We start from the raw sequence: 24,285 nt of genomic DNA on the forward strand, positions 1-24,285 counted from the left end.
GCAGCAGGCAGGTCAGGAGAGGTCTGCTGTGCCAAGTAGGTCACCTTCCTGGCCAGGGATGGAACTTGTGCTGCAGTGGCTGCGGAGAGCATCATAGTGCTGTGCTTTAACCCCTTGCACCACCAGGGAGGGCCTGAGACACCCCTGTTTTAAAGGGGTCCACCCTGTGATGCTGAGCCTCCCAGCTTCCAGGAGGCTGCAAGGCCTGGAGCCATCCAGGAAGGAGCCACAGGCAGCAGTGGGTGCAGCAGTGGCTGGTTTTCTGAGTTTGCACAGCTCCTCATGTATGCACTTCCTGCTCTCCGCCTGGAGGTTCCCTGTGACTCATGTGGGCTCAGACCCTGCATCCTGGCCAGAGGTCGATGCTATCAGCCCAGGAGCCCCCTGGGGCAGGACTCAGTGCCACGTCACTTCACCGCTTACTTAGCCTGGCTGGCCCAGCCCCAAGAGGCATCAGCAGAGGCACTGGCTGCACAGGGCAGCCTATAGCTCTGTCACCAGCTTGACTGGGGGATCCAGCACTTGGCACTTCCTCTGCCCTGAGGCACACTCTCTGATGCTTTATTTTATTTTTTAAAAAAGACTTATTTATGCATGCATACAAAAACTGGGATATAGGCCAGAGGTGTGTGTGTGAAGGGGTGTTTGTAAGAGGATTCATCAGAGGGAAACAGGGAGCAAAACAGGCAGATTGACAGAAATACACTGCTGAGGGGAGCAGCGGATGAAACAGGAGAGGTCTGCTGTGCCATGTGGGTCAGCTCCCTGAGCGGAGATCGAACTCATGCTGCAGTGGCTTAGAGCCTCATAGTGCAGCGTTTTAACCTGTTATGCCACCAGGGAGGGCTCTGCACTTCATTTTCTGTCCTGTCCTCTGATTTTCTGTTCTTGGGACATTCTCAGATCCAACGTTTTCAGGTGGTTCCCAACATGGCTTCTTGAGCGTTCCTTACCCAGCCCCCACTGTTCACCTAGGTCCCCACTCCAGCACTCAACTCCATGACTGGACTTATGCTTCAGAGCTCCAGCAGATGGTCTCTTTGGCTGGGGAGCAGAATTCTGGGAAGAACTGGCCAATCAGAAAATCAGAAGCCTTTCTCTGACCAAATCCCCCCGCCCCCCCATTCAAGGGTGATTCCCTCTGGGCAAGTATTTCTGGGCATGAGTTGGGGGTGCACGTGGGGTGAAGGCTGGCGAGGATTCTATCTGGAGAAGCCAGGCACGAGGTGGAAGGGGGCCAAGGCGAGGATGGATCAGACCATTGGGGCCTCTTCCCTTTTCCCAACTTTGAAGTGCTGGGTTCCCTTGGCATGTTCAGTGCAAAGGATGCAACTTCCAGGTCTCCAGCGATCTCTTCCACACTTCCATTTACCTCTGTCCAACCTGTGGTTCTTAGGAAGTGGGCATGGGCCTTGTTTGCTTGAGGGTGTTTATTTCTTGGCCTGGCCTGGGCTGATTAAGGGCCAGATCAGATGGCGCAAATGGGATGATGTAACAGCCCTTCCTCCTTTTTTTGGCCAAAAGGTGTCCCTGAGCCAGTTCTAGGACAGTCCCAAGGCTGAGGGATTTGTCACATAGATCTCTGGTTCCCTGTAGGGGAGAACAGTCATAGTTGCTTGCTCAGGCTAGAATCCGGCTGCTCCTGGCAACCTAGCTGGTATTCCTAGCTGGTATTCACGGGGCTCCCAGCTGGGCTAGGGACCCTGGGTGTGTGTATATACATGTGGTGGGGATCACAGGATCATAGGGTGCCTTAGTAGCAACCCTGGGTGAGAGAAAGAAATGCTGAGTGAGATACTTTGTGAACAGTAGTGACTCTGCCAGCCCTACCTGGCACTGCAAATCAAGAATGCAGCCTTCGAGTGCAGTGGGGCAGGATGACAGCGGAGAAGCCTACGGGGCCACTAGCCCTTACAGGGTGTAGCTGAGTGACAGAACAAGGATGCAGCAGCCAACCTGACACCAGACACATGCTGGCCACATCAGCCTGAGAGTCTTCAGCAGATCTTGATCTTGGGGTGTTTTAGGAACATTAGAGGGCCCACACTTGAGTCTTCAGTCCATTCCCTCTACTAGTCCTGGGCAAACTCACCTAGGGAGTGGCTGTTTTCTCTCTGTGTATGCCCCTATCTTGCTTTAATCTCTGTGTGTGTGAATCAGAATTTGGTTGTGAGTGAAAAAGACACCCCCCACCCCACCAGACAACAGTGTTTTAAATAAGTATTTATTTATTTCTCTCGCCTGTTAATGAACTCTGGCATTATTCAGTCCAATGTTGTTATGGTGGTTCTGCAAATATCAGGTATCCAGGTTCTATCTTATTGCATCACCAATCTCAAACATGGCTTGTACCTCATGGTGCAATATGGCTGCCAGAGCTCCAGTCACCATATCAACATTACAGCCAGCTAGAAGGACATAGGAAGGAGTAAGAGGAGTACACTCTGTCCACTTCTTCCTGAGAGTCACATCCATAAAACCACATAGGATGCTCTTTGCATCCCTTGGGCCAAATCTAATCATCTAGTTGCACCTAGGCTCCAGGGAAGACAAAAACATAGTCTTTACTGTGTATGCTTACGTGCCAAACATAAAGCCAGGCATCAAGTTACTGAGGAAGAAGACAGAACAAATACTAGTGTATAACTAGCTGTCCTTTCCACAGTATTCCGCTTGAGTAGCGGCTGGGGGATGCTGACCAACTCTCAAGGCCCTCTCTGGACAGCTGCCTGGCTGTGGGGGCTGGGCCTCTGCCTCCCCATCTGGGCACTGTCTCCAGCTTTTGGGCTCGGAGCTGCAGTGGGAACAGGAACATGGTCTCCTAGGAGTCTCCCAAAGGGACAGGATCGGCTTGACGATCGAGGCCAGCCACGCCATCCCAAAGAGGATCCACAGCGACACCGTGTACTTGTACACCACAGGGTAGCTTCGGGAGGGGTCCATCCCTGAGGGAGAGGTGCGGTCAGAGGAAGCCCGGCAAAGTGAGGGCCACAGGCCCCAAATAAATGGGCACACGGGGCTTGCAGTGGGCGGGGCACGCTGCTCAGGTATTGCTGGCCTGTGGTCACCTTCTGCCGATCTCAGGAAGCCTCCCGAACTGGCACCCGGGGTTTGGAAGCTCAGTTTCATTTTTGTGTCTCGGATGCATCCTGCTCTGTCCCGCTGCGGCCCCGGACCAACAGTACCTGAGGGTTTGCTGGAAGCACAAACAACTGGGGTCCACTCCAAATGCAGTCTCTCAGACGCTCGGGGTGGCTCCAGCAGCCTGTGTTTTAACAAACGCTGCGAGATGGGATGTGAGGCCTGCTCCCCCGTGTGCCTGTCTCTGTGCTTGGTTCTCATATCTGAAGGGAGGCGGCTTGCTGGGGGCTGTGCCAGGATCTCTGTCCTGCCTCAGTTCCTAGCTGTGCCGCCTCTGTCTGAGTAAGTCTGGCTGATGAAATGGGGAGGAGAGTCCCTCCCCCTTGGCTTTTAGGCTGTATTGAGGCCCCAGTTTCTCAGTTGCGTCCCCTTTCCACTTCTCCAGCCTGGATTTGCAGCCTCTCCCCTTTGAGAGCTGTGCTCAGTCATGCTCCTCTGTCCCCCGTTTCCCCACCTGTTATCCGTCCTGCCCCAGGGCTGGGTCCTTGCTGTCCTCTCTGCTCAGAATGTCTTCATTTCCAGTTTGCGTTCAGACTTCAGTTCTAGCTCAGACTTCACACCTCAGAGATGAGGCTGGGCTCCCCTGGACACTCACAGCCTGTGTGCTCCTGCTGGGTGAGTCCCTAGGCCTCAGGCTTTCTTGTCTATAGGTTCTCTAGGCCTCAGCTTTCTTGTCTATAAACTGGAAGCGTAAGGATGATCTGCCGTCTGGTGACTAGCACATGGTTTGTTGCCACTAAAGTGTGCACAGTCGCGCCTGGCACCAATGTCCAGGGCCAATGCCCAGGGCCTTTAGCTGGGTGACTGGTAGCAATGCCCAGGGCCTTTATCTGGGTGATTGTTTTACTCCTTGCTGGAGGATGGGTAAGTAGTGACTGAGGGGTAGAAGGGGCAGGGCGGCTGTGAGACTTGGCTAAGACATGCCAAGGCGTTATTTAGTCCGTTCCTCTGCCCACTTCCGGGGAAGGTCTGTCTTGCCTCCTTCATCAGACTGGGATGGTTCAAAGAGTAGAAGCTATCTTCCGATTTCCTCATTTAGAAACGAAATAAAAGGGGTGACGACCAGCTCCTTCCTCCTCTTCCCCTGCCCTCGTCCTACCTGGTCTATGACCCGAGTAAACTTCCTTCTCCTTGATGGGCCTCAACATTGTTTCCTGACTTCCCTCCCTGTCCGCTCTCTGTCCTCCCACCCCCAACTCATCCTGCTGGCCCTGAGACAACCTGTCTGCCCCATCTACGCAAGGCCGGCCCCTCTCCTGGGTCCCAGCTTGGCCATGAGCCTGCAGCCGGCCCCAACCCCACTGCTTGGCAGGAGCCAGAATTGGATTAGGTTGATTGGGTTATGGGGCCATGATTCCGCTGGCGGGTCCCAAATGAGATCAGTGGTGAGCCAGCTTTCTGCCCCTGCCACCCCCAGCTCAGTCTGCTCCTGGCAACCGAATGGAGGAGGTGTTCTTCTCCCCTTTGATTTAATTTTTATAGCCGAAATCATAAGTGGCAGGAGACCTGGCAGCTGGCAAGGCGCTCCACTGAGTTATAAATGCAATTGGGGGAAACAGCGATTGTGAGATCAGGGAGGGGAGGCAGCTGGGGCCTGGGGCGGCTCCACAGGGCCTCTGGGCAAAGAGGAGCCCGTGATGTCAATATCTCTAGCAGGGGCTGACTGGGGCAGTGAGTGCCCGCGTCAGGTGGTGGACCACTCCATTCCCCCTCCAGGCAGGGGTTTGACCCTGCCGCTGGAGGACCAGGAAGACTGAGACACAGGGAAGAGGTGAGGGTGGGTTAGTTTCTTCTCTGCTATGGAAGACTCAGGAGTCCCAGCTCACTTCCTGGAGCTGCGGGCAACCTGTCCTGTCACCCGAACCAAGGTCGTCTCCTTGGTGGGTCTCAGTTTCCCTTGCAGATGAGGTGGTTGAGGACACCCATGCGGTCACTTGCCACGAGGCACTGATACACCTGCAGGAGGGCCCAGGGTGAATAGCAGGTTTCCTGTGGTGGTGAAGAGCACAGCGAGGCCCGAGAGCTCTGGGCCTAGAGGGCTCTGTTATTCCCACAGGGCTGCTCGCAGGGCAGCAGGGCCCTGGTTGGCTCTCACCTCCTGTTGAGTGATGGTGTGATGTCACTTGATGGGTCCAATATCCACCTCTAGGCCTTTGAAAGCCCTCTGTGACGAGGCCTGCCTCCCTCCCCCTCTGAGCTCTCTCCTTTCCACAGGACACTTGAGCTTCCACAAAATACCCTTCTGACTAGCCTGGCCATGGCAGCCTCAGCCCAGCACAGCTTGATCAAGCATGTCCTCCCTTGATGGTGGTGAAAGCCTTCCCTCTTATTTTTAGGATGCTCCTTCCTACAGAGGGTGCCCCTCTCCTCACCTATTGTGACTCAGGGGATGGTGGAGCCACAGAACATCTTTATAGTGTCACCCCATCAACCCTCAGCACCCTGCTCCTGACATGTTTTCTGGAGTCTGCTGTCAGCTATTCCCATCCAGACCAAAGGGTGCAAGCCTTGGGAATCTGGACACTGGAAAACTAGAGTTGGGGGAGAAATGGTCTTTTTTCCATTTTTCCTCCCTTCTCCTTGCATCGGATGCCCTCAGAACTAGGCTAGCTGGATTTAGAAGTATCCCTGGGGGCAAATCATGACTTTCATCCTCTGAGCCTGGAGTCAGGGTGCCTGCTGCAGGACATGCTTGATCAAGCTGTGCTGGGCTGAGGCTGCCGTGGCCAGGCCGGTATTTTGTGGAGGCTTGAGTACTCTGTGGAAAGGAGAGAGCTCAGAGGGGGAGGGAGGTAGGCCTCATCACAGAGGGCCTTCAAAGGCCTAGAGGTGGACATTGGACCCCATCTGCTCTATGGAGCCAGGCAGATGACATGAGAGCACTTGTCACTTCCAGAGGTGGTAAGAGCAAGGGGGTATGAGATGGAGGCTTCGCAGACCTGGGTATCCTGTGTGAGCAGCAACCCATTAAGAGTATACAGTACACAACCAGCATAGCAGGCCACAAGCAACAGCCCCACTGTTGGGAGAAGTGGCAGTGAGGACAGGCAGAAAAGGACAGACACAAGAAGTGTTCTCTGAATCATGAGAAGTAGGAGGGCTTGGGGCATCTGGCTGAGCCCTCTGTGGGGACACTTCTCTTACTCTGAGGGGAGGAGCGGGAGAAGAACCCAGCTGGCCGAAATCTTCCCAAGGATCCTTTCAGAGCAACAGCCTCCTGGAGGGACAGAGATGGCAGGAAGGGCCAGCAGGAGGCCCCGATGCCCACACCCTGCTTCCCAGAGGGCGTGTTCAGGGAAGTGGGCCCTGCACAGAGGCCAGAAGGCACCGAAGGGTTTCTAGTAATTAGCCTGGGGCCCTCGTTTTCGACCGGGACACTGAGGCTCTGGAAGGGGTAAGTGAGGGGGTCTGGAAAGAGGATGAGTTTCGAGTCAAGGAAAATAGAATTCTCGTCTCATTGGCTGTGCAATCACAGGCAAGTGACTTGGCCTCTCTGAGCTTCATACTTCCTCCTCAGTGAGTTGGGGTGACACTCTAGGTTGTTCGGTAAGTGAACTGTCTGCCACTTTGGTCACCCTTATTCAATATTCCAGGCTGGGCTCTGCCTGCAAAGGCGTGAAGACGGGCAGGCCTTTCAGGAGCAGCAAAGGGGCCACTGATGAGGCTGAGAGAGTAGGGGGTGGCTTGGCCACCTCAGCCACCAAAAGAATGTCCTCTACTGCCCCCTGCTGGGCTCGTTCTGCCTTCTCATGCAAGTGGGGCCTCTTGAAGCACTAGACTGGCCCAGGGTGGTGGGAGGCAGGGCGTTTCAGAGGCAGGGTGAAGTGGGGAGAAGGGATCCTGGAACATGTCGGCGGGGAGGGTGGGGGTGCTGGAGACTCCCCTTATTTGCTGACCTCTGAGAACAATGGTTGAGCCAGTGGATATTCGATGTCCCACCCCTTACCCCTGGGAGCTGTGACTTACCTGCAGCACTGGGGTTGAATCACACTTGTTACTTTTTACTAGGTGACCTTAGCCCCATCACACAACCGGGGGGGGGGGGGGATTGTGAATCTGCACGGGACAGTGCCCTCTGCACTTTGGGCCTCTAAAACTCCTTACAGCCTGGTGCCGGGTGGCTGCTGCGTGGGCATCAGCCAAGCCTCTGGATCCCCTCCCACCCAGCCGTCTGTTGGGGCTCTCACCGATCACGTAGTCACCGTAGCCCACAGTGCTGAGGGTAATGAAGGCGAAGTAGAAGCTCTCCATGTAGCTCCAGCCCTCCATGTGGGAGAAGAGCAGCGGCGGCAGCAGCAGGAAGAGCAGGAGGCCTGAGAGGAGGGTCCCTGCGCCTGCCAGCCCCCGGGTCTTGGCTGGGTCCTGTGGGTGCACACAGTCCCAGCCCCATGTGGCCTTTGCCCATTGTGTGGGGACTGGGGAGCAGCAGCCCAGGAGGCCAAATGAAGGCAGTAGGAAGGGATCCCCTGAGCTCCCCACCTAGTTTGTGTTCTCCAGGCTCTTTTCCTGTCCCCCAGGTCCTATTGCATCTCCCCCACTTTATTACTAAAGACCCCACTTTTGGGTAGAGACCCCCATCCCACCTCAGCTGTCCTTTCTCTATAAGAGACTCTTCTGGGCACGGATGCCCCTTGCCATCAGGAACACTGAGTCCCACTATGCCCTTCACCCTAGCAGGGACCCACACCCTCCGTCCTGCAGCCCCCTTACCTGCCAGGGCCCCCCCAGCCTGCGGACACAGTCATGCATCCCTCGCTGCATCAGATGCCCCAGCTGGTTGATCACTATGAGGTGGAGGGGGATCCCCACAATAGCAAAGAAGATACAGAAGAGGCGGGCAGCCCTGGTTCGGGGGCTCAGGTTGCCGTAGCCTGGGAACAGAGGGTGACACTCAGGACACCTGTCCCAGGGGCTCGGCTTCTCTGAGCCTCATGCTTCCCAGGCGCCCGCAGTCCAGAGCTCCTGACTGCCGTGGCCAGGGGGTGTATGTGAAGCCCTGCTTTCCCACACGAGGCACTGTGCAGGGGCCACTACTTCCCTCCCCTCAGTCCAGCCTCACAGCTACCTTATGTTCCAGTTTACAGGGGGATCAACAGGCGCTCTAGAAAAGTCAGAAGTGTGGGAACTTGGGCCCAGGAGTGTGGGCGCCTGGCTTCCCTCTCATGTCCTCCCGCTCTCGTGGGCAGAGGGCAGGTCGAGGGCTGCAGCAGGGAGGCTGCTGGGTGTACAGCACTGGCAACCACACCTCCGGGACCCGCAGCTCCACACAAGCTGAGGCCATGGTCTCTGGGTACTGCAGGGGCACCAGAGCTGGCCACGTGGCAGCCCTCTACCAGGAAATCCTCCTGGGGGTCCCACAGAGCATGTTTCAAGTCTGCCGTGTGTTCCGTGGCAGCAGCCCCCTCTTCCCACTCTCCTCTCCCAGGTCCCAGACCTGCTTTGCCGTCTGAGGCTGTCATGGTTTATCCTGCCCCTTCTCCTTCCAACGCTTCTCCCCTCTCCAGTGAATCTCCTTGCACGTCTGATTCTATCTTGAGATCTGATTTGCTGACGGTCCAAAAGAAAACACTTGGGCTGCCTTCAAATCCCACCCCCAGCACTGCGTTCCCCATAACCGACCTCCAGGTGATCTGACAGTCGGGCCTCTGGCCAGGAGGGTAAGGCAAGGAGAGGCTGGGCCTTTTTTTTTCTTCCTTCACTCACTTCCACCTCTGTTTCTACCCTCCTAGGTCATCACTGCCTTCTTGTTTTTCCAGAATGCAAACCCGATGATACTGTCTCCCAAATTATTACCCTTCATTCTGCCTCGTGCCTGCTGGGGAAAGTCCAAACTTTCATCCAGCCTGTCTCCAAACCTCATCTGGCCCCTGCTTCCCCAGCTTTTGCCCAGTAGAATCCTCCCACCCACACACACATGCCTCCATGCCTCCTCTCCTTGCCCACCTATGAAAGCCAAAGTCCTTAATAGATACTCAACATGTGTGTTGCACGAGTCCAGGAATGAAAGAATGAACGGAAAGAGGGCTATAGGAATGGATGTAGTGAAAGTGCTGCCTTGCTTCACTGGCCAATGTCCCTCCCCACCCCCAGCCATGTGGAGGCTGGGGTCCTCATACACTCCTCACTCATTTCTACTTTATTGAAACTGGGGTTTGACAGACCCCCTGCCCCCCACTTTAGTGACGACCTCAGGAGGCTCTGTGTTGTGAGAGCTCCGAGCACATACGAGACCTCGGAGGCCAAGGCACTCCCTGGGTTAGAATCCTGGTTCTGCCTTTTGTGGGCTGTGGGAATTTGGACAAGTGGTTTGACTTTTCTGAGCCAAACTCGCTGTCTGTAAAATGGGCATCATTATCACAGCCTGGCGTGCAACTGGGGTGTGCTGGAGATGGGAATGTGAACCCTCAAGTACCTAGCATACAAAAGGTGCATGGATGACCCAGCGCTACAAACCAGCTTCTGGCCCGAAGACATCAAATTCCTCATCTCATCCAACCCCCTCGCCTCATGGCCTTTATAGAGTCCATCCAGGGAGGGGTCCCCCTCCTGGTTTCCACCCTCACCCCTCCTCTAGCTGTGACCCCTCCTACCCACCCCTGGGGATCTTTTCACTCAATTGTGACTTGTGGAATTTCTGGTCAGGAAGGGCCCCCTGTCTTTCTAAGATTAACATTTCTAACATTAAGTAGGATTTTCTCCTTTCCTCCTTCTCACCACAGGCTTCTGACCTGATCCTCAGTTAAATATCAGTGGCCCTCACCTACCTATTGCAGGCTGGGAGGCCTGCCCATGTGAGCCTCTCACTTGAGCGGGTCTCCCTGCGGTCAACTCGCATGTACCAGTCCAGTCCTCGGATACCCAGCAGGTCCTGCGAGGCCATCAGTAGTTGGGATCCTCTGTACCTTTTCTGAACTCAGTCCTTGGTCCCAACCCTTCCACCCACCAGGCCTCCTTACTGTTCCTCAATTATCCCTGCTGTGTCCTACCTCAGGGACTTTGCACTTGCCGGTAGGAGATTCTTTCCCCCGGTTTCTACACAGCTTGTTCCTTATTCTGCTCATGTCCCTGCTTCAGTGCTATTTGGTGAACACTATCCCCAGAAACTCCCCTGGCACTCCATCACTGTCACACTCCTCCCCTGGCTTTCTTCTTCTCTAAGCACCTCAAGCAATGCCCACATTGCTGTTTACTTGCTGTGCGCCGCCTCACCAGAATGTGGGCTCCCCATAGGCGGGGGCTTGCCGGCTTTTCTCCCCCTGGCATCCTCAGCACCGTGAACCCACACTCACCACAGTCTGTTTGCTGGGTGAATGTATGGATAGGTAAGTGAACACATGAGCAAGCCGGGATAGGGTTTAGTGATGATGAACGATTTCTGGGTCCAGGCTTGTCCTGCTAGTCCAGAAGGGCTTGTGTTCTAGCATTTCATTAGAAAGTGCAGCCTCTGGGGAACTGGGCCGGGGGCGGGGGTGGGGGGGCAAGGAGGCAGCCCCCTGGTGTGCCTCCCAGGATACCCCTTCTCCCCCTTGTGAGCTGTCCCACATGTACACATCCCAAAATCTTCGCTCCCCTTGCTCTCTCTGCTGCTCCTCCCTGTGTGTGTGGTGAATATGTCTGTGCATGTAGGTGATGTGTGTACTCGTGTGTGAGTGTGAATCTATCTGGGAGAGAGAGACAGGTCAGAATCAAACTCACGGGTTTCTCTATCGCTCACCCTCAACTGCCATTTCTGCCGGCGGCCTAGATTTCCCCTGTATCTTGTAAACCCTGTGAGGGACAGACAGGGACAGACACTTTGGATAAGAAAGCAGTGAAGGCCCACAGGCAGGATTCAGCTTTCAGCTATGTGAACTCGGAGAAACCATGCAACTTCCCTGTGCTTCAGTTTCCTCATCGATGGTGTGAACATAATGAGCCTTATCCTTGGAGGCTGGGCCAGGTGGACAAAACGAGATCTCCCAGGTAAAAGCGCTCCTTCCAATGCATGCTGGGGGCGGTGCCAAACCCTTTCTCTGCCTTCTCTCCTCAGAGCTGACAACTCTGAGGTAGAAACCAGTGAAGAGGAAGGTGCAGGCTGGTGGTCTCAGCTAGTAATGGAAGGGCTAAGAAAGGTAGGCCTTGGAACTCTGAATTTGGTGGGCTAAAACTCACGGGCCCAGGGCAGGGGTGTAGGAGGTGTGGGGTTCAGAGCCTAAGGACCCCCATACACCTGGGAGGCCTGGCCCCTGGTGTCTGTACATCAGCCCCCACTGCCCTGAAACTCAGGACACGGCGTTCACGGGCTCCACGAACCTGACACCTTTGCAGAGTGTCCACGGGGTCTGTAAAAGTGAACCAAACTTCCTCATCAGGCCTGGGCACACACAGGCTGTATGGAGTCTCCCACGCCTGCTTGTCCCAGAGTGGACGATGGCCCAAGTTCCCCTGTCACCCTGAGACCTGCCTCTGAGAAGTACTGGCTCATTAAGAACTGATGAAGAGTCTCCTGGGTGCTCCTGGTGGCTCCACTCAGGAGGACAGAATCTGTGATACTGGTTTCATTGAGACAATCCTGGCGGGCCTCGGTTGCTAGAGCCACCGCGGTGTCAGGCTGCCACCTAGTGGTCATTCCTGTGCATGCCGATGCTGGGGGCTGGGAAAGCACCCTTTGAGTTATTTCAGAGGGTTTTGGAGCTGGAGGGACCTAGACTGAGGTTCTTCTTCCCCTCCAACGCCCTCCTCTGACAAGTTCCTCCTTTGATCTTTTGGGAGCGGGGGTACAGAAACAAGAGGGGTACTTGGCCTCCACGTCCCAGTGAGTGAAGGAAGAAGTGACTTGGAGAGGAGGTAATAGGGTGAGGGGTGCTTTAGTGAGCTGGGAGGGGCCTTCAGAAGGCTGTGAAGAGGGGTTGCAATAGTTTCTTGGAGATTCTGCCTCTCCTTCCTTCCCAGGTTTCCCTTACACCCCATCCTCCCATCTTTGGGGTTCAGTGTCAGATGGACTTGGCTGAGGAGACTAGCGCATGTGGAGATCCCAGAAGTTTCTTTACTGTTGTACTGGAGAGGCCTCTACTTACTGAAAGACTGTGAAACAGCTATCCTGTAAATAGTGTGTCTCGAACTGGAGCCTTGCACACACCTCCTGGGGTCCTCGGAAATTGTAGAACAGATGAAGAGCTCTGCAGGCAGCCCTGAAATTCTGCTCCCAGGCAGTGCCCATGTTGGAGGGCACACATGTACTAGGAGTCAAGCCTACCAAAAAGCAACTGATCCCCTGCCCCTCGGGGTCCACCCTCCCAGCCCAACCACCCTGGCCTCTCCCGCTTACCAATGGTGGTAATGGTGGACATGGAAAAGAAGAAGGAGCCCTCAAGCTCCCAGCGCCTCATGCTGGTGGTGTTGTCGAAGACGATGTTCCCACTTTTGTATGCTTGGATGATGCCCTGAGGAGAGGCTTCAGTGACCACCAGGCTGTTGGGGTGACTGGGTCCCTGGAGCCAGCCCCTGCCCCAACACACACACACACACACACACACACACACACACACTCAAGGACAGTCTCACAAGCTTGCTTTGGTCTCAGCCTGGTCAGAGAAAGGCAGTTCCCCTGCAACTGGGGGCTGGGCAGTGAGGCAGCACTCTCTCCTCTGTACCCAGCTCAACCCAGGATATTTCCTCCCCTGCTCACTCCCATCCTTGCAATGTGGACAGGTCAAGCATGGCGTGTGGTGCTTTGAGTTGACCCAAAGACGAGAGGGACATGGTTTCTGGGCTTTATAACATGGTGCCATCAGGCAGCTTGCAGGTATTAAGGCATGTGGCTGCATGATCTCAGGAGGATATGCAGTGTGTCTGTGCCTCAGTTTCCTAATTTGTCAAGTGGAATCCTAATAGCATCTGTGGACACAGGCAAGGAGCGGGCTGTGCTCTCCTCAGGAAGCATTAGTCCCTGCAAATCCACACTAATCTTGGGGTCCTTTGAGACATCAAGTTTCCTCCCCCGCCCCCGCCTCCCCTTCCTCTTTGTGACTCCAGGGCTTCACAGAGCTGGCGGGCGGGTTAAATGAAGCATTAGGTGTAAAGCCTAAGAACCTGGAACATGGAAAATGTTAGTGGTGGCTGTCATTGCATTATCACCAGGATGATGCTGTGGGAAGATGTTCTAAGAGGAAGAGAATGAACGTTCAGAGAGGAAGGCTGTTCTGATAAGGGTGGGGGCAAAGGCTTCGTGGAGGGGTGACATTTCAGGTGAGCCTTCCTTGAGGGTCTGCTGGGATTGCTCCTGGCAGGACATTTAGGTAGCTGGGACAGCAGGAACAAAGGCTGGGAGGGGGTCCTGCCTGGGGTCTAGAATAGGGGGACTGCAGGCCAGGCCATGCAGGATCTGGCACGCCAGGGCTGGCTTCTTCAAGGTCATGGAGCGAAAGGGAGGCAGGTTTGAGTGTGCTGAGACAGTAGCAGCACAGATGTTAACAGATCAGAAGGGGAGCATGCTTCAGGGGGTGGTGATGGAGACCTCCTGCATCATGGGATGAAGCAGTCCCACAGGAACAGAGACGAGATATTCTTAGAAGCCCAGCCGGGCCGTATTTGGTCTTGTGAGGTATTGGACTATGGGGCCAACCACAGAGATTCAGAACAGGTGGAGGAGTAGGGTTGGGAGGAGGAAGGCCGTCTGCTCTTGACTTGGGGAGAATTTGAGGGTGGGGAGTTACATGTGTCTGGCGCTCAGGGGGAGATCTGGGTTGGGTGGGTCATGCCATATCTTTTTCCTGGGCATGGCTGACCAGGATCCAGAGGAGGATTGAGGAAGGAATTGGAGGTGGAGCAGGAAGAGGTCAGAGTGGAAGTGTGGTGGGATGAAAGCCCAGCTAGGAACCTTGGAAAACACAGAACTTCCCAGAGCCACACTGAGGGTACTCATGATGGCTGACAGCCCCCGGCTCCTGGGTGGGCCATGTGGCCATCAACCTCTCTGTACCTCACTTTCTTCATCTCTAAAATGGGACTGATCACAGTTCCCACCTGTGGGTTAGGATGAGGGAGTAATAACAGATTAACACCCTGGGTACAGTAAGTGCCACACAGAGCATCTACTATCATTATCGCCATCACTCTCATCCTCTCTGGGCTGCTTGTCATTGAAGCTCACCACCTTTGCTAGAGTAGTATCACACAGTCTCAGCACCTGCACCAGGCGCTGGGGCTGGATGCCTACAAGTTTAGAAATGGGGACCAGAGGCAGCCGCTAAGCTCTTAGCGCAACCCGCAGGCGCCTGCCAGCCTTCACGTGTGTCCCAGAGACCCTTCCCATTCAGACATCTCCCAACTGCCTTCTGGAAACTGGTTTTGGGCTGGCGACACCAAAATCCAGACTCTGTGCTCTTAGGTAGAGCAGGTAACCTGAAATCGAGGCTGGAGATTCGGGTTAGCAGCGCAGCAGTCTGGGTTCAGTAGCCAAGCCAAGGCCGAGACATTAATGCTTCTGCCAAACGCCAGCAGCTCCCAGCGCAGAGTCCCCTGCATCCGCGTGCTGTGCCCGCAGCGACGAGCCCGGCCGGCCCCCTCCCCCAGCCCCTGCGGGTCCTCAGCCTCCTCCCTCTGCAAACCTCCTGGCCTCAGCCGCGCGCCGTTCTCCGCGTTTGGCAGACTCAGCCCAAGAGCGCCGGCGCTCCTCCCCAGACCTGCGGCGACCGACACCCACCCCATTGGGACAAGCATTCCTTCCCCCCAGTCTCCAACCCTTGGTCTTCCTTAGACGCTGGCCAGCGACTCCAGCGCGTCCTGTCGCCCTTCGCCGGTGGCCGGATGCGACAGCTTGCGCGGTCGGGGTGGATCCCCCCTCCGGGCCCCCTCCCTCCGGGCCCAACAGCCTGACCCGACGGGAGGGCCCCTCTAGTTCCCGACCCCAGTTAGCACGTCTTCTGTCTTCCTCATCCCTCAAGACAGATGTTAACACCAAGCATCTCTCCACCTGGAGCGGGTCACCACCCCTTGCCAGCTAAAGGAGGACTCGGAGGAGCGCGTCCAGAGCGGCGTATTTCCCTCGCAGCAACGGGGTTCCTTCCTTTATGCTCCCTCTCAACCCTGTGGACCCTGCCCGATAAACGGCGCCCACAGTCGTCCAGCATCTCTTTCCTCCACGTGTCTTTCCTCTGGTCCTCCGGACCGCACTGTTGGGAGCCAAGGCATGCCCTCTGCCCCCTGGACGTGCCCTCGGGGGCGTCCCCCTGCACGACCCCCCCACCCCACTGCCCTGGCCGCCCCATTCGCCCCTGACCCGGATCAGCAACTCCAGCGCCGGGCTGTCGAGACACGTGAAGTTCTGCAGCAGCGCGCCCACTTGTCGCTCTGGAATCTGTGACTGGAGTTTTTCGACGCTGGGCTCTCCAGCATCCAGAACACGCTGGTACCTAGCGCCAGGTAAGCCAGGTAGGCGGGCAGCAGGAGTGCTGTCTTTGGCACTCTGCAGCCCCTGGCCCTGGCCTCGGGCACCCTCTGGGCTTTTGGGCTGTACATGGCAGAAGCCTGGGGAAGCAGGAGCCGAGAGTCCTGGACCAGGACTGAGGCAGAAAGGAAAGGCTAAGAGCTGGAAAATTTCCTTTTCTAGCAAATGAATGCCTGTCCTGCCGAGTTTTCTCAGCACAGTAGGCGTGCTAGAGAACTGGACAGCCCTGCCCCTCCAGTCCAGATCCAATCCCAGTTCAACAAGAGGTCCTGATGGGTGGCTCCGCCTTCATGTGTGTGGTGCCAGCCCCAGGCCTAACTTGGGGTGGGGAGGGGGGAGGGGAAGAGCTGCTGGTGGCCTGCACTGAGGAAGGGACCCAGAAGTTCCCAGACTGCCCTGTAGCAAACAGTGGGAGAGACTCCTGAAGAGCAAGTAGAAGCCAAGTTTATTGTCTTAGGAACCCTGCCTAAGTCTTCGATGATGCTGGGATGGTTGCCAAGGACTTGCTGCTAGTCAAGTCCTCCTTGAGTTTCTCCTACCACCATCCTCCATGTATCCCAGGAGGAGGGACCCCAGCTGATCACTATTTTTCCATGGGCTTGGGAAGCAAGGAGCCTTGACAACGGACTTGTGTGTTCCCTACCTCTGTGAGGCCCCCTAACTTTCTCCTCCATCCAGAAAGCAGGAAGGGTCCAGGGTACAGCAGGGTCCATGAGGGTCCTCAGTTTCCCTCCATAGCAGGTGTCACCCTGCTCTCCTGGCGGCTGCCATGCTTCCCTGGTCCTGCACTGAGATCTTTGCTTCACATCTTTGCCCCTGCCCTCTCCAGAGGTCCCTGGCCACTTATGAGCCCGCCTTGCTGGGAGAAGTTGGCACTGAGATTTGCAGTCCTTGGTGAGGCTGGCCTTGGGATAAACTGGTCTAAATCTCTCTTCTCCTGGCTAAAGTTGTCAGTCTGGCAGGAGAAAGGCCAGAGCCGCAGAGTGCATTCCAAAGGAGGCCCAGCCTCCTTGGCACGGATTTCTTAGAAGCCTCCTGGGATCTTCGGACTCTCCACTTCCCCCCATGGGTGTTTGGAAAGACTCTTAAAAAGACAGGAACCCAGAGGGGGAGATGAGGTGAAGGGATACCTGTGAAGCCCAGGAGAGTCGGTGGATACCCATGAACTCTTAAGCCTTGTTCACGGTCACCTCTAGCTCACTGTCTTGCTTGCCCCACAGGGAAGCTTCCTGACATCCTAGCTGCACTAAGAGGGCTTCAGAGTTCCTCCCAGCCCTCTCCTTCCCTCGACCCTCCCTGAGTGCCACTCCCTGGGTTCTCATCACGCTCTGGGTCTGGCCTTGTCATGGCATGTTGGGCACCAAGTGGGGGTTAACTCTCTGCTTGTCCAGTTCCTCCACTGGAGGAAATGTACATGGAGGTAGGAACTGTCAGTGCCTCTCCAGAGTCTGGCACAGTGCCTGACACGTGGGGAGCCCATTGTTCCTGATGAATGTACATTGTACAGGTAGCAAATGGTGCAAAAGCAAAGTCACGCTTTGTCTGCTGTCCTGTGTAAGGGTTCCTGGGAGGGGGCCGGGGAAGGCGGGGGTTGGGCCACAGTGATCCGAGTCTGGATTCCAGTTTTCCAGATTGCAACTTTTGAAGGGGAAAGCACACAGGGGTTCTGGGGCAGTCACCCACAGGGCTCCACACACATCTGTCTTTACCCTCTCTTGCATCGCCTTTCTGTTACCTTGCTGGACACTGCTCTCCGCTCTCTCTCTTCAAGGAACTCCTGACACCAGCCCTGTCTGGGAATTGAGTGGGTGGGCAGAGGAGGAGGTGGGGCAGGAATTCCGAGGGCATATGGGGTGGTGGGGGAGGTGCAGAGGGGCTCCCAGGGGGATCTCATGCAGAGATGGGAATCTTGGCAGGTCTGGGGAGCCCATCGGTCTCAGAGACGCCTCCTTCCTTGAGGCCAAGACTCCTGCTGAGCAGCCAGAGCTGGGAGCACCTGCGCAGAAGCAGGGGGCCCAGCGGGAGGACCAGTGCGAGCCACGCCAGGCCCAGGAGGATCCAGATGGCCGCCAGGCTCCGGTACACCGACAGATAATGCTTGCTGGGGTCTGTGCCTGGCAGGGAAGGGGGGATGGGATAAATGCCAGAGGGCGTGGGACACAGCCACCGCCCAGGCTTTGCCCACCAGCCTCCCCATTACAAGGGTCAGCACTGTAGTGTCCCTACCCTACCCACCCTGCAGACTTTGGGTTGGGGTTGAGGTCCCCAGGGAAAAGGGTGATGGTTTCCAACCAGTGACTTGCTAATGAGTCGGTGTGCTCCCACAGCTCACTTATCTCCCTGCATTATCAGGGGTTCTCTGGTCCTCAGAGGCCACCTGTGTTGACATTTCTCCACCCCCGAACCCGTGGCCCCAGGCAGGATTCGCTGCCTCCTTACCTACAACGTAGTCCCCAAAGCCGATGGTGCTGAGAGTGATGAAGGCAAAGTAGAAGCCCTCGCTGAAGCTCCAGCCCTCCACATGGCTGAAGGCCATAGGGGGAAAGATGAGAACCACCAGCGTCCCCAGGGCCATGAACAGAGCCAGGCCCAGGGTCTGCAGTAGCTGGGGAAGAGGGAGTGTCTTTGAGGCCACTTGGATTATATGAAGCAGGATGGGGTGTGGGCCTGAGCCATGGGTTAGTCCCTGTCCTGCCCACCCTGCAGACCTTGGGTTGGGATTGCCCTGGCTGCTGAGGATTTGGTCAGAAGAATTATGTTAGTGGGTCAGGTTTGAATTAGGAATTTAGGGCCCTCCTTTGTGGTACAACAGGTTAAAGCACAGCACTGTGGGGCTGTCTGCAGTCACTGTGGCAGGAGTTCGACCCCCAGCCAGGGGGTGGCCCACATGGCTCAGCAGATGTGTTTCAATAGATCTGCCTGTTCTGCTTCCCACTCTGTCTCTGGTGGAGTCTCTCAGCCCCTGCACCTCTGGTCTGTACCCTAGTTCTTGTATGCATAAATAAATAAATCTTCAAAAAAGAAAGAAAAACCTTCTCTGAAAAAAAAAAAAAAAGGATTTGGAACTTAGAGATTCCTTGGGCGTAGGAAGTCACATTTGTACAGCTCTCTCCCTGCCCTGTCTCCCAGACTGAGTGAGATCTGGGGGACAAAGAGCTGTTACTGAACAGTCCCAGATTCCTTTGCACCTTCCCTTCCAGATGCCTGGCTTTTTGAGGGCCTGACCAATGAGAAGGACACTAAAGGCATGCTGGGTAGGTCTGGAGTTTGTTTTTGACCAAAGAAAGGATGCTGGAGCTGTGTGATGGCCGTGGAGATGTCCCACATAGATGGTCAAAGATGTGATACTGACCAGGTAACACTTTCAGCTATCAAGTCTTTCAGGGTTCACCTCATCTCCAGAGAACAGTCTGGCCCACCGGGGGTGCGGAGGAGGTTACCCCAAGCCCTGACTGAGGCAGGGACATAAAGTGTGGGTTGACTTCGCCCACTGCTGGTTGCCTAACTCCTTGAGGGTTTGGCTAAATTCAGCCTACATCATCATCCCGAGGTTCAGCTTCTCCTCAGCTCAAACCTCTCTTTCCATGGAGTCAACCCCTGACACCCCTGACTCAGGGTTGACCTCTGCAGGGCTGTCCTTACCTGGGAGCGCCTGGGCTGGTCTTCCCATCTCTCAAGGGTGACCAGGTGGGCACGTAGCCCGGTGCCCAGGTGGTTGAGGAAGACTACGTTGAGTGGGATGCCCACCAGGGCATAGAAGACGCAGAAGACTTGGCCTGCCTCTGTGCTGGGTGCCAGGTTCCCGTATCCTGTCAGAGGAAGAGGCGTGTCCACAGACGGGGAAGAGAGAGCTCAGAGCGGCTTCCCTGCCCATCCCAGACTCCGCAGATACTGTCTGCTGCCACTTCTGGGGGAGGAGAGTTAGCCCTCTGTTCCCACGGGCACATTTCCCACCTCTGCTAGAATGATCTCTATTTATAAGAATCCTGGTTATCTTCAAAGATCCATCTCAAATACACCACCTCCAGGAAGCCATCTAACTCTCACGCCCTCCTTCCTGCTGGCATAGCTCCCTACCGTGCTTTTGGGTGGCACTTGATTATCCACGGTGCCTAGGTACTCCTTTTGGTTTACCTTATCACGGGATGGGAAGCTCCTTGAGGGCTAAGCATGGGTCTGCTTCAAGTTTGTGGCCCCTTCCTCCCACTCCATCTGGTTATATGTCTCCTTTGCTCAAGGAAGTTGTATGGATTGGACTGGATGGGGAGGCTGGGTCTAGAAGGGGCTGGCATTTCCTTCCAGGTGGTGGCATGAGTTTACTGATGGGGGGTGTAGAAGATGTTAGTGGCCTCCTGTCCCCTAGGAACCGGGGTATCACCTGCAGCTTAGGTGGACAGTTTCTGTGAACACATGACTTCCAGCCCAAGTCTATGCATTTCTCTCTACCTGAGAGATTTTTCTGGCTGCAGGAGTGTACTTGAACTGTGGGCACATCTGAAATGCTAGAGAACAAATATTTCCAAGAAGATAGATGTGGGCGCATAAACACTCATGCTTTCTTGCCCCTCAGAGATCTGTTCTGTGATGGGCTCTTAGAAGGTCCCCAGGACACCCTGCTTCGTCCTTCGAAGGTCCCCAGGACATTCACCGAGACCTGCATCCTCACCAAGAGCCTGCTCATTCGTGCAAATGTTCTCATTTTCTCGCTCTCAGTACATGTTCCCACTTCTCTACTCATACTTCCTGAAACCACCCCTAGATATATATACCACATCCTTGTTTCAGCATCTGCTTTGAGGAACCCAAACTCAGGCAGGTGCATGGCGAGCTGCCCTGTCCACCTGACTTTTACCTATGGTGGTGACGACCGTGCCTGCAAAGAAGAAACTGCTGCCGAAGTCCCAGTTGCTGGGGTTGGTGGAGTTGCCTTTGGGGTTCACACCCTTCACCCAGGCTTCCAGGATGACCTGTGGGTATGGGGGGAGAGGAAGAGGGAGCTGACCGCACTGGCTCTTGACCAAACTACAGTCACTCGGTGTCACTTTATGACGTGATCTTCTGAGATCCTCGCACTCCAATTGCATGGCAAAAGAAACTAAGGCTCAGAGCAGTTCAGTCAGCTGTGCGAAGTCATTGGATTCCAAACCCACTGCCTGTTCTTCTGGTCAGGCCAACTGAAGTGTGGGTGTGAGCATGGGCTGGGGGAAACTGGGCCAAGGAGGTGAGGCAGAGGATGCTTAGGGGTGGTCCAGGTGGGAGATGCCTGAGTCAAGGGTGAGATGCAAATGGGTTGTTAGGATAACAGGAAGATTTCAGGTTGGTGTGCCAGGTAAGGGTTACTGGGGAACACAGGGTTTGGGGGCTGTACAGGAGCCATGGGGCTGCCCTCCCCTGAGGCTGATGGTGCAGGAACAGAACCTTGTGTAAAGCTTCCAGGTGAGCTGGCAGCTGTGCTCGTTGCTACCCCCTAGTAAGTCCCAGCCCAGGCCTCCTTGAGAAATTCCATCAGCAGCCAGGGCAAAGGTCCTGTGTGTGTTGGTGGTGTATGTGTGTGGCATGTTGTATCCATGCGATGCATGTATGGATGCTGTATGTTGCCCATGTGGTCTAGCTTGTGCTTATTTATAGGGCCAGAATCCCTGAAGGCTCAAGCCTAAATCCCTCTGTCCCCAGGTCCAGTCCTCTTGGAGATGTGCAGGGTTCCCTCACCTGTCTGCTCCCCAATGTCCTGTAGCTGTGAGTTGCCTCTGGACACCTCCACAAGCTAAAGGCAGCAGGAGGCGATGGGGTAGGGCCCTTCTAGCTTCTAGTAACTATGAGAACAGTTTCCCACTGGGTCTGATTCGTCTCCCAATAGGCTGGGGGTGGCTCCAGGGGTTGGGCCAGTCTGAGGGGTCCTGGCTACTTCTCACGTTGGCAGGTCTGACCTCTTCACATTTGAACACTGACCTTTCCTTCTTTACCTCACTCCCGGAGGGCCGGGACCAAACGTCAGCAGTACACCCACTCCCTGGAGACCTTCATCCTTGGGAGCGGTGCTTGCCCTGGACCAGAGCTGTCCCCTATGGAAAACCCGAGGCTTTCCATCCCCTTGAGAGAGGTCTTCATGCCAGCCGGTGGGATGCCGGAGTCGGGCCTTCTGTTCTTGTCCGTAGTGGTGGAGAAAGTCAGACGCAAGTCCCATACACCTGGGCCAGCCTTGTTCCCGATGAGAGGATCTTACATACTGGGTTTAGCTTTTTGGTCTTGTGATCTGAGCGGGAATGTGTGCTCCTTGTCCCAGTATCTTTCTGCCTCTCAGCTAGATGTTCCCTGGTAAATAAGGTCCCTCCCAAGAAACCTGAGGATTTTCAGGGACAAGGATGTACCAGCTCCCCAGGAGAGACGGAGGGTGGGGTAATCCATGGCACAGTCAACCTACTGCTTTTCTCCTCTAGTCGTGGAGGTAATTCTGTCCCAATTCCTGACATACTGGGCAACTCCTAGGTTTCACCTCTGAGCCTGGCCTGGGGAAGATGGGGTTCCAGGACCTCCAGAGCCTCTGCCTTACTCTCTAAAGTCTTGGGAAGGCCCTGTACCCTCTCTGCCTGATCGGCCTTAGACATCTGGCCCATGGGTTCAAAGAACAGCTGCAGCAGTGCTTTGGTGGACAAGGGAGAGAAAGCTGGGACCAGAAGCCTCATTTCTTCAAAGCCAGGGATTGGCTGGGTCTCTTACAGCTCTAGAAAGTTCTTTTACCTTTCAGCCCACCCATTGTTGTCTTGGCCACCTGTTCTCCACCTCAAGGGGGCATCAGCTTTCCCTGGAGGACTGATTAGCACACAGCCTAGTGTCCTGCTTCTGGAGCTCCTGATTTGGGGGTCCAGGCTGGGGCATGCTTACTGGCATTTCCAACAAGCACCCAGAGGGCACTGATGCCACTGGACCAGAAGCCACACTTTGTGAACCACTGCCCTAGCCTATCTTCCCTCCATCACCATTTATGCTAACTTGTGTGCAGAAGGGCAGATGACCTGGGTAAAAGTTCTGTTTTTTTCCACCGACTGTGCAGCCTTGGTTAACACACTCCATCTCTCTGCTTCAAACCCCTTTACAAAGCAGCAAGAGGAACAGTAATAGGTATTATGAGGAAACACAAGCAATACCCAGGCTCCAGGTGCTAGATCACGTTGTTCTCACCCTGTTCCCCTCTGTTTTAAGTGTTATAAATGCTTCATAAATACCTAATATTTTTGCAATGATTCTGCCCGTGGCTTGTTTCTTTGTGGTGATGTTACTGTTCCCTCGAAACCCTGGTCACAAATACATTCTATTTCCCACATGACACTGGATATTGCTTGTTTCTGGGAAAGAGGGTGCTGGGGCCCTAGAGTTTGTGCAGGGGAGCAGAAGGGCTCCAGGCAGAAAGAGCCCCCAGCTGGGTTGGCCCCCAGCTGTTGCTCACCAAGTCCAGCCCCAGCTGAAGCCTGGCCACATAGGCTCACATGGTGGCTTCTCCTGCCATTTATCTGTTACCCACCTGCAGCCGAATTTGTCAATACAGGGACATGAGCAGGGTGGGGTGGGGGGCGGAGGGGTAAGGGGGACCTAGAAGGAGCAGCAGCAAGGGAGCACAGGTGTGGGAGAGGGTTTGCACAGAGTGGCTGACCTTGACACACAGGTCTAGTTGATGCAGCAGATGGCAGCTACACAGGTGCTTTTAATCTGCCATGCAGAGTCTACAGCACGGATAGGACTAGCCTCACCTTCTAGATGGGGGGGATCAGGGAGCTAGAGAGGTGAAATGACTTGCCCGATGTCACAGAGCCGTCCGGCTGTGGGTCTCAGTCAGCTGTCTGTTCCCACTACCCTCTGCTTCCAGACAGGGCCCGGCCCCTGCGTGGAGGCTCTGGACCTGCCGTAACCCCTGTTCTGCCCATCACCCCATGCCAACATGTCCCCTTCACCTGCACAAACTGCTCCAGGGCCCACTGGTCCAGGCAGGTGTAGTTCTCCAGGAAGCGAAGTTTCTCCAGCTGGAACTGGTCCCTGGACTGTGCCTCCGCCTGCTTCTCCAGGAGCTGGAAGACGCTGGCACCGAGCAGCAGGTAGCAGACATAGGCCAGCAGCAGGGGCAGCACGCGGCCACCCCAGCAGCTGCAGAGCCCAGCTCGGGGCATGGCGTGGCCGGGACTCTGCCCCGGGCGCCTGGGCTGGTCCGAGGAGGAGAGGCGGGAGGCAGGCGAGGATTCTGCGCCTCAGGGACCTGTGCCCAGCCTCCCGGCTGCCTCGCCCTCCTCAGCACAGGTGTCTGGAGGCTGGGGAGTCTGTTTGAATAGTGCGGCTCAGCTTGGCTGCACTAAGTACCTCCAGTGCAAACAGGCCTGCCACCCCCCACCAGCCCTTCTTCTTCTTTTTTTTTTTTTCATGGAGAGCAGCAGTTCGTGGCTTCGACCCCTCAAAGAGACCTACCAGGTGTTCCAGAGGTTATCATGTTTCCCTCTGTCTCCAAGCCGGTTGGTGTTTCTGGAACAAACATATTTCTCCTGCACAGCCTGGGTCCGATTGGGGTCCCTCAGTAGCCCCCTCTTCGCACCCATAACACCCCCAAGCCCCCAAGCTTGGGAGCTGGGAAGAAATCAGAATGGGTGTGAATAAACCTTGTACTCAGTTGCCTTGGCTACCCAATGGGGTTAGGAGAATTGACGTGCTATTGGGGGAACCCGAGGATGAGTAAA

At 55.5% G+C, this 24,285-nt stretch overlaps 2 protein-coding genes across 2 annotated transcripts; both read right to left on the reverse strand.

The window, feature by feature from the left end:
* Positions 1–2,646: 2,646 nt before the first annotated feature.
* Positions 2,647–15,639, reverse strand: KCNK17 (potassium channel, two pore domain subfamily K, member 17). The gene is given in 6 exon segments (XM_004673998.1): positions 2,647–2,945; positions 7,329–7,503; positions 7,852–8,012; positions 12,449–12,563; positions 15,401–15,457; positions 15,460–15,639. Coding segments are annotated over 6 exon segments (987 nt in total).
* A 1,801-nt stretch (positions 15,640–17,440) lies between these two features.
* On the reverse strand, positions 17,441–23,771 carry KCNK16 (potassium channel, two pore domain subfamily K, member 16). The gene is made up of 5 exons (XM_004673446.1): positions 23,515–23,771; positions 20,421–20,535; positions 19,211–19,377; positions 18,008–18,173; positions 17,441–17,682 (listed from the first exon to the last, which is right to left on the reverse strand). Exons 1-5 carry the CDS (start codon positions 23,725–23,727, stop codon positions 17,459–17,461), a joined length of 885 nt encoding a protein of 294 aa, XP_004673503.1. The 5' UTR covers positions 23,728–23,771; the 3' UTR covers positions 17,441–17,458.
* Positions 23,772–24,285: the final 514 nt, after the last annotated feature.

Source organism: Condylura cristata, unplaced genomic scaffold, assembly GCF_000260355.1.
Source record: "Condylura cristata isolate star-nosed mole 26May11 unplaced genomic scaffold, ConCri1.0 scaffold00001, whole genome shotgun sequence".
Classification (NCBI taxonomy): domain Eukaryota; kingdom Metazoa; phylum Chordata; class Mammalia; order Eulipotyphla; family Talpidae; genus Condylura; species Condylura cristata.